The 15737-nt window shown below is 36.0% G+C and overlaps 1 protein-coding gene and 1 non-coding gene across 5 annotated transcripts in view; both read left to right on the forward strand.

Annotated features, from left to right (window-relative positions):
* The window catches only part of CERT1 (ceramide transporter 1), a 104112-nt gene that overhangs the window by 28165 nt on the left and 60210 nt on the right, over positions 1-15737 (forward strand). For all 4 annotated transcript variants that reach the window (XM_077759925.1, XM_077759924.1, XM_077759922.1 and 1 more), the window contains one exon: positions 11349-11465. In XM_077759925.1, the coding sequence (XP_077616051.1) occupies positions 11349-11465 (117 nt within the window). The remainder of the gene's footprint in view (positions 1-11348; positions 11466-15737) is intronic.
* On the forward strand, positions 2511-2700 carry LOC144228139 (U2 spliceosomal RNA). The gene has a single exon (XR_013334131.1). It is a non-coding gene; the product is annotated as a U2 spliceosomal RNA (small nuclear RNA).

Below are 15737 nucleotides of genomic sequence, written 5' to 3' on the forward strand. Positions count from 1 at the left end.
TGCCCCTTGTCTCCCGCAGCCCTACCTTGATTGTGAATTAGGATCTTAAAGAGAAGCAGCAGCAGGAAGTTTTTCTTATGATAATATTGGCAACTACAGCATCCAGTTTCTAGTAGCAGCAGTGTCAGTCAGTAGTGGTTTCCAGGGTCCAGAAGACAAAGTGGCCCTGTCCATACAGATGACACCATGGAGTGCAGTCTCAGAGTTCTCTTTCCTAGTCTCCCCTGGCTCCTTTCCATTTTATGACCTTGTTTATTTCTATTTCTTAGTAATATGAGCTGCCTGATACCTTCAAAAGAAACTTGTTCAGTGAGCAAGAATCAGTTTCTCTTGTAATTTATAGCACTGTTTTATGTACTTTATTTGAAACTGGTAGGCTTTATTTATTTCCTGGTTGAACAAAAAATTTTAATATTTTGCATTTATTTGTAAAGAAGTTAGATGCTCAGGTTAGATAATTTTGTCTTTAACCTCAGTGAGCATTGGACAGGATATTTGGCAATGAGTAGAATAAGGGTGAAATCTCCCTTGTGGTCGTACTAGGTGTCTCAAACCAGCCAGGCATCTTCCTGACCAACAGAACCTGAGAAAGGTTCTGATATAACCAGGGCTGATGGAAAGTGAAGAGGGAATCCACAGAGGAGAGGCCCAAGAAGGGGAACTCAAGAGTTGTATAAAAAGTTTACCCAAATCTCTGGTTGACTCCTAAACCATGTATGTGTGAGACAGGTAGAAAGTGGTCTTAAGATGTGATCTGAGTCACTGCTGTCAAGGCAGAGATGTGGAGGAGCTAAAACTTCTTTAAAGAACATTTGCCTTTTTCTTTTTAGCTGTAGATACCAGGAGAAGGAATGTAGTTAGTGAGAAAATAAAGAAGAAAAAGAGCCAGAGAAAGAGAACCACAGATGTAAAACTCTGTCCAAATTTGTACCTGACCCCTCATTTGTGTGTGCACAGGCCAGACTGAAAGTACACTGAACTGAGACCCTAGCTGCTGCCCATTGAACACATGACAGAATTAACAATTTGGGTCTGAGCATGTTAATTGCCTGCTGACAAAAACAGAATTTTTCAGAATATAACAGAATCCAGAGTTCACAACCTAACATTCACAGTGTTCACGGTCAACTCAGAATTACTCAACATTCAAAGAGCCAGGAAATTACAACACATTCTCAAGGGAAAAGACATGAACCAATGCCAAATTCAAGATGAGCAAGACGTTAGAATTATCTGATGAAGCTTTTAAAGCAGGTTGTATAATTGTGTGAAGTAAAAGAAAATGGGCTTGTAATAAATGAAAAGGTAAGCCATTTCAGCAGAAGAAAAGAAAATATATAAAAGAACCAATGGGAATTTTAGAACTATGAAGAATGATATCTCAAATAGAAATCATTCCCTCTCTGGGACTTAAAGTAGATAAGGATGACAGAAAATAATCAGGATTTTAACTATAGATCAAAAAAGGCATTCTCTCTCTCTCTCTCTCTTTTTTTAATGTTTATTCATTTTCGAGAGGGTGGGGGTAGGAGTGGAGAGAGAGGGAGACACAGAGCAGACTCTCCAGGCTCTGAGGTATCAGCACAGAGCCCGAAATGGGGCTTGAACTCACAAGCCATGAGATCATGACTGGAGCCACAGTTGAATGCTTAACTGACTGAGCTACCCAGGCGCCTCCAAGAAGTGATTCTTAACCTAATTTTTGTTTTGTTTTATTTCACATGGGCAGAATTAAATGGATTCTTAGGAAACTCGAGAAAGAAGAGAAAGTGAAATATATGAAGAAATTATAGTAAAACTTTCCATATTTGGTGAATAATATAAATTTATTTAAGAAACTCAATAAACAGTAGGACAAATTGAAACCTAACACATCATAATCAACTGCTGAAAACCAAAGATAAAAATCCTGAATGTAGCTAGAGAAAAAATGATACATAAATGGGGTACACTATTTACGCTATTGTACACTTCTCCTTAGAGATCATGGAGGCTAGAAGACATCTTATAATGGATTCAGTGAAGATATTCTTTAAAAATGAAGTGAAATAAAGATATTTTTAGATAAAGGAAAACTTGTGGGCAGATGACCTATACTACAAGAGATGCTAAGGGAACTTTTTCAGGCTGAAGAGAAATACATGAAGCAAACTGAGTTCCTAAAGAGGAACTAATGAAGAGCATCAGAAAACGTGAATATGTATCCGTAATTATAGGATTATTTTTTCCCTTTTAATGCTTTTAAGATACAGAAAATCTGAATAAGCCAAGGTCTAAAAACCTGAGTTAATAACTCCCCAAGAAAACCTGCCCATACAATTTCCCTGGTATGTTAATGTTCCAGAGAAATAATCCCAGTCTTCTACAAACTCTTTCCAACACTTGTGTAGTCAGCGTAACTGAAACCTAAACCTGATGAAGACATCACAAGAAAATTAGAGCTCGATGGTAGATATAGATACCATATTCTTTTATAAAATAGTAGCAAATCCGTAGTAGAAGGATTATGTATAACTTCTCAGCTTTTGGCTAAGATCTTGTCTTGTATCTATTCTTATCAGTTTAATGTCTGATGTGTCCTCTATGCAAGGGCAGTATAGTACATGGAGATTTGGAGCAGGGAGATGAAATAGGAGGTTACGCCATCCAGTCCTCACATTGACCTTGTACTGCAGTGCCTCCAGGTGTGTTGTACCCCCTCGGGACCAAATAAAAAGGATTATATATAATTACCAAACAAATGCACTTCATTCCAGGAATTTGAGGTTAATTTAATGTAGCAAATCAGTCATTGTAATTCACCATTTTTTAAAATTTTATTTAAATCCAAATTGGGTAACATATATTGTAATTATGGTTTCAGGAGTAGAATCTAGTGATTTATCACTTACAAAAAACACCCAGTGCTCATCCCAACAAGTGCCTTCCCTAATGCCTCTCACCCATTCAGCCTACCTTCACCCAACACCCCTCCAGCAACCCTGTTTGTTCTCCATATTTAAGAGTATCTTGTGGTTTGCCTCCCTGTTTTTATCTTATTTTTCCTTCCCTTCCCTATGCTCATCTGTTTTGTTTCTAAATTGTACATAGGAGTGAAATCTTACGATGTTTATCTATCACTGGCGACTTACTTTGCTTAGCATAATAAATTCTAGTTTCATCCATGTTGTTGCAAATGGCAAGATTCCATTTTTTTATTCCATTGTGCAGTAAAACCTTGAATTGTGAGTAGCTTGTTCTGTGAGTGTTTGACAAGACAAGCAAACATTTTTAATAAATTTTAACTTGATAAGTAAGCATTGTCTTGCAATACGAGTAGTACGTGACTCTCTGCATTGCATGATCACAACTGAGCCAGTGGTTCTCCCTTTCTCTCTTGCTGTGGGATTGTGGGAGATGGTCTCCCATGCTTGGATACTCAGTCTCATGCCATGGTGTTTGGCAGAAATCAGTGATTTTTCAAAACATTGGAAGATGCCCACAACTGGCACTAGTGTAGTTTTCGTCACTTCAAAGCACCTGTGGACAGTCCCTTGATTTTCCATACAAGAGTAAGCTTAGGAATGTTTTGCTTCATCCTAGGTCAGGCTGCTGGTAGATATAGACATTTTCCTCTGCTGCCTTATTGCCAGTTAGATTAAATACAGTATATGACAAGAGTATATTAATGCTGTAGTGTGGTCAACATCCGTATGAGCATATACAATGTCCTCCATGCAGAAAAAGATTCCACTGAGCCAATAGATAGTAGTAATTCCATTAGTGATAGTGAAAGTTGTCCTACACAATAACCCTCCTCTCTCTTGTCTCCGTTACACCAGCCACAAAGGTTTTCAAAGGTAAGTGCAGGTTGTTTATTTTTCTTTATATTTTGTATTTTATTATTTTGTATTATAGTATTGTCATCATTTTTATATGGATATTTTAGGGTCGTAGAACAAATCCTCTGAGCTTCCATTATTGCTTATGGGGAAATTCACTTTGATATACAAGTGCTTTGGAATACAAGCATGTTTCCAGAACAGATTATGCTCACAAACTAAGGTTGTATACCCCATCTTTATCCATTCATCGATTGATGGACATTTGGGCTTTTTCCATAATTTGGCTTTTGTTGACAAACACTGCTGTACACACTGGGGTGCATGTGCCCCTTTGAATCAGCATTTTTTTTATCCTTCAGATAAATACCTAATAATGCAATTGCTGGATCATAGGGTAGCTCTGTTTTTAATTTTTTGTTTTGTTTTGTTTTTTGAGAGAGAAAGCACGAGTGGGAAAAGGATAGAGAGAGGAGATAGAATCCCAAGCAGGCTCCATGCCATCAGTGTGGAACCCAATGTAGGGCTCTATCTCACATACCATAAGATCACGACCTGAGCCCAAATCCTGTAGGATGCCTCATCAGCTGAGCCACCCCCTCTTTTTAATTTTTTGAGGAACCTCCATACTGTTTTTCCAGAGTAGCTGCACCAGTTTGCATTACCACCAGCAGTGCAGGAGGGTTCCCCTTTGTCTGCATCCTTGCCAACATCTGTTGTTTCCTGAGTTGCTAATTTTAGTCATTCTGACAGGTTTGAGGCGATACCTCATTGTCATTTTGATTTGTATTTCCCTGATGATCTAATTCACCGTTTTAACAAACTAAAAACAAAAATTCAAAACAAATTTCAGTAGATCAAAAAGCTTTTAACAACATCCCAATATTCATTTAAATTGAAAATAAAAAAGATTCTTAGGGAACCAGAAGTAGAAAGGAACATCAGCCTAATAAAGGGCATCTACAAAAACACATAGTTTAACATCATGCGCAACAGTGAAATCTTTTATGCTTTTCTCCTAAGATTAGGGTCAGAGAAAGGATGTAGCCCTTATCACTTCAATTTAAACTTTGTGTTGGACATCCTGGTCATCTCAGTATGGCAAGAAAAAAGATAGGGGATAAAGATCAGAAAGGCAAAAGGAAAACTATTTGCAATGGCACTAAGGTTTTGTAGATTTCTTTAGGTGTATTATTCAAACAATGTTGGAAATACTAAGTGAATTTTGCAAGAATATAAGGTTAGTATACAATTATGAGATCAATTATATACTATAAACAGTGAAATTTTAAAAACAATTCCATGTACAGTGACATAGCAATACTTGGGAATCTGTCTAGCATTGTGCATTGTACCTGTATAATACAAGCTACTTGAGATTATGGAGATAAATTGAAGAAGACATGAGTTACTGGAAAAATGTCCATGATTAAGAGGTCACACTTTTCCATATTAATCTATAGAAAAATGTATGGAATTCCTGCAACCTGGTACTCAGTGTGTCTGGAAATATATATATAAATGCAAACTACCTAGATTAGCCAAAATAGGTTTTCAAGGGGGAGTAAAGTTTGAAGACATATGCTACATGATTTCAAGACTGACTATTGAGCAGCAGTAATTTATAGTGTTTTTGGAGTAAGAATAGACTTTTTTTTTTAATTTACATCCAAGTTAGTTGGCATGTAGTGCAACAGTGATTTCAGGAGTAGATTTCTTAAAGCCCCTTAACCATCCCACCTCCCACAATCCCTCCAGTAACCCTCTGTTCTCAATATTTAAGTCTTGTATGTTTTATCCCCCTCCCTGTTTTTATATTTTTTTTGTTGCCTTTCCCTTATGTTCATTTGTTTAGTATCTTAAATTCTTCATGAGTGAAGTCATATATTTGTCTTTCTCTGACTAAGTTGGCTTCGCATAATACCCTCTAGTTCCATCCACATAGTTGCCAATGGCAAGATTTCATTCTTTTTGATTGCTGAGTAATATTCCATTGTGTGTGTGTGTGTGTGTACACACCACATCTTCTCTATCCTTTCATCTGTCAATGGACATTTGGGCTCTTTCCATACTTTGGCTGTTGTTGACAGCAGTCTTATAAACTTTGGGGTGTGTGTGCCCCTTGGAAACAGCACATCTGTATCCCTTGGATAAATACCTAGTAGTGTAATTGCTGGGTCATAGGGTAGTTGTATTTTTAATTTTTTGAGGAACCTCCATACTGTTTTCCAGAGTGGCTGCACCCATTTGTATTCCCACTAGCAGTGCAAAAGAGATCCTCTTTCTCTGCATTCTTGCCAACATCTACTGTTGTCTGAGTTGTTAAATTTAGCCATTCTGACAGGTGTGAGGTGGTTTCTCATTGTGGTTTTGATTTGTATTTCCCTGATGATGAGTGATGTTGGGCATTTTTTCATGTGTCTGTTGGCCATCTGGATGTCTTCTTTGGAGAAGTGTATTCATATCTCTTGCCCATTTCTTCACTGGATTATTTGTTTTTTGGGTGTTGAGTTTGAGAAGTTCTTTATAGATTTTGGATACTGTCCTTTTATCTGATATATTATTTGCAAATATCTTCTCTCATTCCACTGGTTACCTTTTAGTTTTGCTAATTGTTTCCTCTGCTGTGCAGAAGCTTTTTATTTTGATGAGGTCCCAGTTGTTCATTTTTGCTTTTATTTCCCTTGCGCCTGGAGACATGTTGAGTAAGAAGTTGCTGTGGCCGAGATCAAAGAGTTTTTTGCCTGCCTTCTCCTCGAGGATTTTAATGGCTTCCTGTCTTACGTTTAGGTCTTTTCATCCATTTCGAGTTTATTTTTGTGTGTGGTGTAAGAAAGTGGTCCAGGTTCATTTTTCTGCATGTCGCTGTCCAGTTTTCCCAGCACCACTTTCTGAAGAGACTGTCTTTATTCCATTGGCTATTCTTTCCTGCTTTGTCAAAGATTAGTTGGCCATACGTTTGTGGGTCCATTTCTGGGTTCTGTATTCTGTTCCATTGATCTGAGTGTCTGTTTTTGTGCTAATAGGATTTTATTTTTAAGTAATCTATAAATCCATCGCAGGGCTCAAACTTCAAACTCCCAGATCAAGAGTTGTGTGCTCTACTGAGCCAGCCAGGTGCTCCAAGAATAGACATTTAGATCAATGGAATAAAACAGAGTCCAGAAGTAAACCCAAGCATGGACGAGGACTAACTGGACTTTGCTAGACTGCTGGTGAGAACATAAAATGGTACAACTATTTTTGGCAGTTCCTTAAATGTATAGCTACTTTATAAGTCAGGCATTCCACTCTAGATCAGAAGTGAAAATATATGTCTGTACAAAGATGTGAATTTTCAAAACAAATTTATTCAAAATAACCAAGAATTGGAAGCAGTTGTCTATCAACAAGTGAATAAATAAGCAGTATAAAGTTCTTTAAAGTTTTAGTTGACTTTCTTTGAATTTCTAAGTCTTCTTACACACTGTCCCCTGAGTTTAACCTTTTAGATAATATTTCATTCTACTTGTGCTAGCACCAGAGAAATCTCTTCTAAAGCATACTGTCATACTCTTTTAATCCTGACTTTTGGGTCCTTCCAGAACTCTGCTTCTGGCATTTTCCTTATTGTCTTCCTGGAGCGTCCCTTTGCTTCTTCTTTTCATGGATCTCAAATGCTTCTCAAATTACTTCTCTTTGTTACACCCTCATTTTGGTGTTGCGTATCTACCAGTTTTGAAAGATAAATTTTTCTTTATCTTCACTTTCATACCAATTAAGTGCCTGGGTGTGAAACCTTAAATACCATTTTTCTTGGACTACTTAATTTTCTTATGGAAGATTCTTTCTATAGGTGGAAGAGGATCGAAGGAGCAAGTGTGAGTGCTAGGTTTCTGGGAATTAAGTAGGGGAAAGATCTTTAATGTAAATACTTTCTTATCTGCTTTTTTTTTTTTTCTTTCCCCACACCCACTGCTGTGTAGGACTGTTCCTACTTCTTAAACCTGTTAGATATCATCTCTCTAAGGGGTAAGGGTGGGGCCTCTAATACTGTACAATGGTAGGTGAGTAGTCAACAGTGTTTGGGATTCCAGGGATCAAGTTGTGCCTTTTAATGACTCTTGGTCAGTTTTGTTTTCAGCTCCACCCTTGCCTTTACCTTTATGGCTACTTGATGCCTCCAGTTCCTTGCTTTTCCATCATTGCATACAAACTGGCTTGATTCTTTTGTCTTCTTTTTTCATTTTTTTAAACTTTTTTTCTTTTTAGTGTTTATTTTTGAGAGAGAGACAGAGCAGAAGTTGGGGGAGCAGAAAGAGGGAGACAGAATCTGAAGCAGGCTCCAGGCTCTTAGCTGTCAGTACAGAGCCCAATGCGAGGCTCAAACTCTCGAACCGTGAGATCATGACCTGAGCTGAAGTCAGATGCTTAACCAACTGAACCACCCAGGCGCCCCTTCTTTTTTCTTGTAGATGTTTAATTTTCAGTTTTTTCAAGCCTGCTATGTCAGTTACCACATTCCACTTTTGAATTTTGTTGAAAGCTTCTCTTTTTCTTTGTGGATTTATGCCTCTTGTTCATGTAAGGTTATTTTGGCAGATAATGGGTGCTTTGGACTGAATATCTGTGTCCTCCCAAATTCATATGTTGAAGCCCTAATTTTCATTGGGATAGTAATCAGAGGTGGGGCCTTTGGAAAATAATTGGGTTTAGATGAGGTCATGAGAGTGAAGTCTACATGATATGGCATCTAAGAGCTCTCCCTTTTCTCCATATGAGGACACATCTGCAAACCAGAAAGAGGGCCCTTGACAAACACCCTACCAGGCTGGCACTGATCTGGACTTATAGCCTGCAAAACTGTGAGAAATTTCTCTTTAAGCTACCCACTTTATGGGTTTTTTTGGTTATAGAAGCCCGAAGAACTAAGAGAAACCAAGACGGGTATAAGTGCCATTTTACCTTTTGGTATATTTTCTGTCCTTAACAATGAATGCTGACATAAAGTATGAGGTCCACCTACGTTTTCCTTGATGTTTTCCTTTCTGTTGTTGGCATTTTTCATAGCATGCATTCTCAGTGAGGGCACAGTTTGATTTTTGGGTGAGTGAGATAATCTCACTTGTGTTAATCACAATTGTGTTTGAATGAAGCAACTATCTGATTATATGTTCGGAGGTGTTGTATGTGTGTTGAGATAAGATGTGAGCTCGATTGTTTAGACTTCAATTCTCGTTTTTTTGTGGGGGGGGGCCGCCCCATTAAAAAAATTTTTTTTAATGTTTATCTTTGAGAGAGACAGAGACAGAACGTGGGCAGGGGAGGGGCAGGGAGAGAGACAGAATCTGAAGCAGGCTCCAGGCTCTGTGCTTGTCAGTACAGAATCTGAAACAGGGCTTAAACTTGCAAACCACACGATCATGACCTGAGCTGAAGTTGGTCACTTAACTGGCGAAGCCCCCAGGCACCCCTAGACTTAAATTTATTCTCTTCAGACGTCTGTCCTTTTCTCCGCCCTGCAGACTTAATTTCCCTCACTTTTTTACATTTTGGAGATTCAGGGCTTCTGTGTTCACAGATTCTGTATCACCTGACAATTTGTGTATCCCTCTTTTATGCCACCTGCCTGTCAGGTTTTTGATGGTAGAACTGGCTAACTGTGTACATTTTCTATTAACTACCACCTCTGTGTATAGGTCTCTAGATACCTCATCTCATGGTAAGTTTTCAAATTCTTTAATTCCACCTTCTAGATTATCATTTTATTCTACTTCTCTGTAACTCTTATCTATTAAAAGCTTGACATTTTTTTACATTTCTAAACTTTGAAACAGGGAAGAGAGATCATAATTGGTATACTTGGCAGATTTAAGAGTTTGGCAAGTTTTAAATACTGATTTCAGATTTTACTGAGTCACTCATATTCAGAGGAAGCCTAGCAGCGAGTTTCTCTTTTCAGGAATATTTTAATTGTGGCATTGTACTCATTGGAAGATTGTGAGGAAGTTTTGAAGATGTCAAAGAGAGAAGAAAAGCATTTGATGGAGAAACTAGTGAATTTTGAACTAACAGATACTTTATTTTCTAAAGCTTTCATGAGGATGTTAAGCCAAATACAAACTGTAAAACCGTTTGAGGAATGGTAGCTGGAAACAGAATTATTATAAAGTGAAAGTTTAGAAACTGCTGGGTTGTTTAGAACAGTGGACCTGATCAGTTAAATTATTTACTTGGTTCTTCAGATAGTGTGTATTCTTCCTTTCCTCCAAGAAACTTTTTTAGGAACTGGATTCCATTCTTAAGACTTGAATATTTGGCATTTCATTAAATTTCAGGTCAGTATTGTATTTATGATTGCTTAGGTTTTGTTTTTATGTTTCTTCATTCTTAATTACTGAAGCAGGACATGCATTGTCTTGTTTTTTCTTTTTCTTTTTTCTAGTATATTCTACCTCCCACCTTGGTCTGAACTGTGATGTCTAACACATTGTGATTCAGAAAATACTTACATCCTTTAGCCAGTCAGAACTGTGATTTGTTGTCTTAATCATAAAAGAGAAACTGTTTCATAATCTAAAGGACATTGTGGAGTTAAAATGCTTTTGCTAAACATGCACATAAGGTGATAAAAGATGGATACTGTTAAAGGGAGGAAAGAATAAACAATAAGCCTTAGAAATACAATATGTAGATTCGGTTTATCAAATAAGTTTATTATTACATTCACTAGAGAGAACTTTTTACCCTCTAAGGATAAAATTGTTCACAGGAGAAGAAATTGATTGACTCTCAGTACTCTGGTAGAAGAGGTGATATATGCAATGGGGGTCCCGTCATATTTGAATTCATTTACTGGACAAATGTCAATGATATAAAATACTCATTTTAAAGAATGTAAAAGACTGAACCAAATAATTGATATTTTCACAAGATGTTTACTTTTTGATATAGGCAATTTCCTCTAATAGAGGTCTGATGAAATATTTATTTTATTTTTGCTTTTCATTTGAAACTCTCCTAGCTGTTACTGTCAAAGACCTGTAAAAAGCTAGAAGTAAATTTGAAATACTTGGGGGAAATTTTCACATTATTTTGTCATAGAATGTGAAAATATTTCATCACACTGAATGAAATACAACTCTTCATGATGAGCCTTTACTTTTGAATGATAGAGGCAGGGAAGCAAGTAGTTAAAGTCATCCCTAAAACTTGGCCTTTTTTAGTGTGTGTGCTTTTGGTGGTATTCCCACTACTTAAGCTAACAGAAAACAGTTGACGAAGTATTAGCTCTGTTTTTTTTTTTTTAATATATTTATGTATCAACTCATTTGTAGGAATAATGAATGAAACTTAGTTTTTGGTAACTATGCTCTTGTTGTGTTCTTTATCTGAGACATTTTTTAAAAAGCTACTTGAGTAGAAACAAAAGAATAACAGGAGTCTTGCAACAGCCAGAATGGGTATTTTCATGTTTTTGCTATAGCTTATAACACTTCGAAGAATATAATTAGCTTTGCTTCTCATTTTCTGCTGTTTTCTCCACAGCCTCATGATTTTGATGAATGTCGATTTGATATTAGTGTAAATGATAGCGTTTGGTATCTTCGTGCTCAGGATCCAGACCATAGACAACAATGGATAGATGCCATCGAACAGCACAAGGTAGGATCTCCAGTGTTTATCTATCCATGAAGGATTAAGCAAGAGACTGGTAGTAACTCTTTTAAAAAGCTTGGAAATGTAACATGCGTTATTGAAAAGTTGAACATTTTTTGAGTGGGAAAGATTAAAGCAGTACAGATGTAATTTTTGGAACTAATTTTATTTCTAATATTTGAGTTGCTCTGAGGCAGTTTGCTACGACAGATATTTTTATTTTTCAGAAGATCTAATTGGCTTTATTAAATAGTTCATGAGTCAGGTAGCACCCCATCTAGCAAGTTGAGAGGTGCTCCAACAAATGTTTTTAATTGTTAATTAAAACAAAATATGCCTTTTTTAAAATAAAACATATTTTGATTTTTGTACCTAGGATTTGCTTCCTAGTAAATGCCTCTTTATGATATGGATAAAAGGATTTTTGAAATAATGTTGGGTATAAAATCCTAATATTTAGAAATTTACATGTTAATTTTTGTAATAATCTGTAGCCATTTGGGTAAATACATAGTGTAAATATTTGTAATAATTTAATTTTTGTAAATAGAAAGCCATCTAATAATAAACCTTTAGAAAGCCTTTCTTATGTAAATGTATAAGCCACATTGTAATTTAAAGCTGTGAATAATTAGTAAGTAGACTAAGTAGGTATTAATAAATCTGCATAATTAGCGAATTTAGTATATTATGATAAAACAAGGAATAGGGAAAGGTATAAATTCACAGTGCCATTCCTGAGTGTGACTTAGGAGAACTTTATGCTTTGCATACTTGTCTGTACTTGTTTATTTGGGTTTCACAGAATTGTAGTTGAAATACCTGTTTTGATCACTTAACAGGTGCAAAACATGCACACATACAGCATACACACACATACATAAACAAGAAGAACCTGTCTGATTTGAGGTATCGCAGGCATTCTTTTTGATATGGATCATGCATTAGCTTTTATTTCTTGATTATTGATTATGAGTTTTTCCTGGCATAAAGAAAATGGCTGTAATCCCCCTTTCTTTACTCCTTGTTTTAGCTTTAGTATTATACTGGTTTAAAATTTTGTGAATGTTGGGGTGCCTGGCTGGCTCAGTCCGAAGAACCCACTGCTCTTGATCTCGAAGTTGTGGGTTCAAGCCCCATGTTAGGTGTAGAGATCATTTAAAAATAAAATCTTAAAATTGTGTGAATATTGGTTATCGTGATATTATTCAGGAAAGAGTCTAAAAATTGAAAAAATGGCTAACAGTTTTCTATTATATAAAAAAGAGATGAGCTAAAATTCCAGAAGCTGAATGCTTCAGATCCAGGCTGACCTCTATTCAGATACTACATCCTCTGCTGTGTATGACATATGTGACTTTTGGCATGATAATTTACCTCCTCTTAGTATGTATAAGTAATACATGAGATAATATATATAAGATTACTTAACCAGAGTGGCTGATATATTTTCTCATTTATGACAGTAGAAAAAGAAAGGGCTTTAGAGTGACAACTAAATATACTAAAATATACCTGTTGGTTTTAGATGAAGGATTCTGCATTCAGTCAGAATTGTTAAATGTGTACCTAACGAGAGTAGCCTATTTTGTGTATTTAATCAGGACCAACCCTCTTACTAATGATTAAAGATGTCAGTAAGTAGAATTAATTTCTATATTTTTAACTGAGATGACTTTTAAAAGCTTAATCAGTTGATTTAGATTACAAGTATTTTTTTCTGTTTTAAGCATATTTTATTTTGCTTGTTTTTCTTAGTAAAGCTGAACCCGAATTTTTTGCAGGTTCCAATTTTGTATTTTCTCATTGAGTGAGAAAGAATGTATAAAGCATATATTTCTTCCATATCATTGCTTTCTTTGCATCATTGAACAATGGATAGGTTTAATCTTTGAGTTTTAGAGCAGTGGAACTTAAGCTGAGATAATAGACTTTTGGTGAATTTTCAGTTTTTAGAAAAAAGATTCAGCAGTAAGATTTCAGATACATTATACAGACTTTTCCTTCCTGATGTCTAAAAATAGTTTATTCATAGACAAGGAGAGATTATTGTTAATTATTATTCTTGTTAATAATTATTTAAGTATAGGGAAGCCTAGGTGGCTTAGTCGATTAAGCGTCATCCTACTCTTGATTACAGCTCAGGTCCTGACCTCAGTCAGGGTCGTGAGATCAAGATCCTGTCAGGCTCCACACTGGGTGTGGTGCCTGCTTAAGATTCTCTCTCTCCCTCTCTCTCTGCCCTTTGTGTGCTCATACTCTTTCTCTCCAAAAAAAAAAATTACTTAATTTTTTAATGTGAAATATGTGATATGTGCCAACTAAGCAACATATCGTTGAAAATTTAAATTGAATATGAATTCCAAAAATAAATTGTTTGAGTTATTAAACTAATATTTAGGAGGGAAAAAATTCAAATAGTATCCCCAAACATAATAGCAAAGTTTTTTTGTTTTTTTGTTGTTTTTTTCTATAGATCAGCAACAGGGAGGTGGTGAGGATATATTTCTTAATTCATTCTTCAGTATTACTAAAAAATATTAAATGTTGTAACCTAAACTTAGTAATTTTACTATTTAAGCATGCATTGTTATTTTGATACTCAAAATTAATATCAAATTGTTAAAGCATGTTGATGATGATAAATTGAGCATCACCCAAGTACTAATGATTGCATCATATATTTCATGTGCTTTATTTTCTCCCTGCTCTCCTGATAGGTGAGGGAAGTGTTGTGTTACAGTAGAGGAGATGGAGGTTTAGAATAAATTTAAGTAACTTGCATGAGACTTTATTACCTTTTAGTTCTTGGATTCTTAGGATTCAATTTTATGTTGATTCTGCTTTCACTCAGTGCCATTGGTAGACTCTGAGTATTTAGGAATCATTCCCATAAGCTCACCTCCTGCAGATTAGATTGTATCATTTGAGTTCTATTGCCATATATATGCAGGACAAATATGAATTCATCTTTCTGCCCTTGGGCTCTCAAAAAGAGTATTATTTTGGTTACTGTTTGAGCAGTGGATTCTTGGGTCTGACAAATATGGGATTGAATCTTTGCACTACTGCTTATACTACTTAATAGCTGTGTAACCCTGATAAGTTACTTAGTGGAGGAAAGATGACAGTATTCTGTATATGTGCCTTCCCCTTCATATTACCCATCCCACCTCCACCAAAAACAAAACAGAAATGATCAAGCAAGCAAAATAACCCAGTCATGATAAACCTAGAGTATTGTACTTCACAGTTGATGAGTTCCCATCATTCCAGCTCATTCAGTTCAATTTACAGTTAATTCCTCATTTCACCACCTGCCCTTGTGATGACATAGGACACTTGGAAAAGTGGGCCTTTTTCTCTTCTGATGTCATCAGATGGCCTTTCATTGCCTTTTCTTGCTATTGGGCCTTTACTAGGGCTTTCCTGAAAGATTTTAGTACTTTTTAATACCTGGAAAAAGTTGGAGGTTTCAGTTCTTGCCTTCCCAGGTAGGCTTTTACTCATTATAATAACTGTGTATCAATCCATTTCACATGCACACACACACTCACATACACCAAAAGTTCTATCTTACGGGACTTCTTCAGCAATAATAATGTGGTGGTGGTGATAACTAATAGTTTTGAGGATTAGTGTGTGTCAGATATGGTGATAAACATTATACACTTTATCCTCACTTACTCTTATAGTTTTATAAGATTCTTATCCTATTTTTATAGATTAAGAAATTAAGACAAATTAAGTAACTTGTCCAGGGTCAAATTGCTAATCAGTGAAGGAACCAGCATTCAGATCCAGGTCTGTTTGACCTGAGCACCAGTTGTTTGGCCAACAACATCTGTCATCCTATAAGTATGTATTTATATGAAACATATTTTTTTGACTTAAATCATTGGGCTTCTTGAATCACACTAATCCCATAGTTTTTATATGTTCTTCATATCTCTAGTGTTTATTTTAGACCATAAGCTTCCCTAACAACTCAGATACACAACTTTCTAGGAATCAGCACAGCATTGGACTTATAAATTTTCTAGTTGAAATAATTTACAGTATTGTAAAACAAATTTAATGGGGGAAATTTGTGATTTTTGAAGTTGTTTTTCCTTCAGTCTTCATGATTGGTCTTAGAATGATTACTGACTGAAATCCAGTAAGTAGGTTCTGTAGTCTCTATGTGCTATTCTACTGTTATATTGGAAGTTACATAATTCGGTGTGACATTTGACAGTAGCCCCTGTGGAAGAAGGGCATTCCTGAGNTGCTCATTAG

The sequence above is a fragment of the Crocuta crocuta genome, unplaced genomic scaffold (genome assembly GCF_008692635.1).
Source record: "Crocuta crocuta isolate KB4526 unplaced genomic scaffold, BGI_CrCroc_1.0 scaffold162, whole genome shotgun sequence".
In the NCBI taxonomy this organism is placed as follows: Eukaryota; Metazoa; Chordata; class Mammalia; order Carnivora; family Hyaenidae; genus Crocuta; species Crocuta crocuta.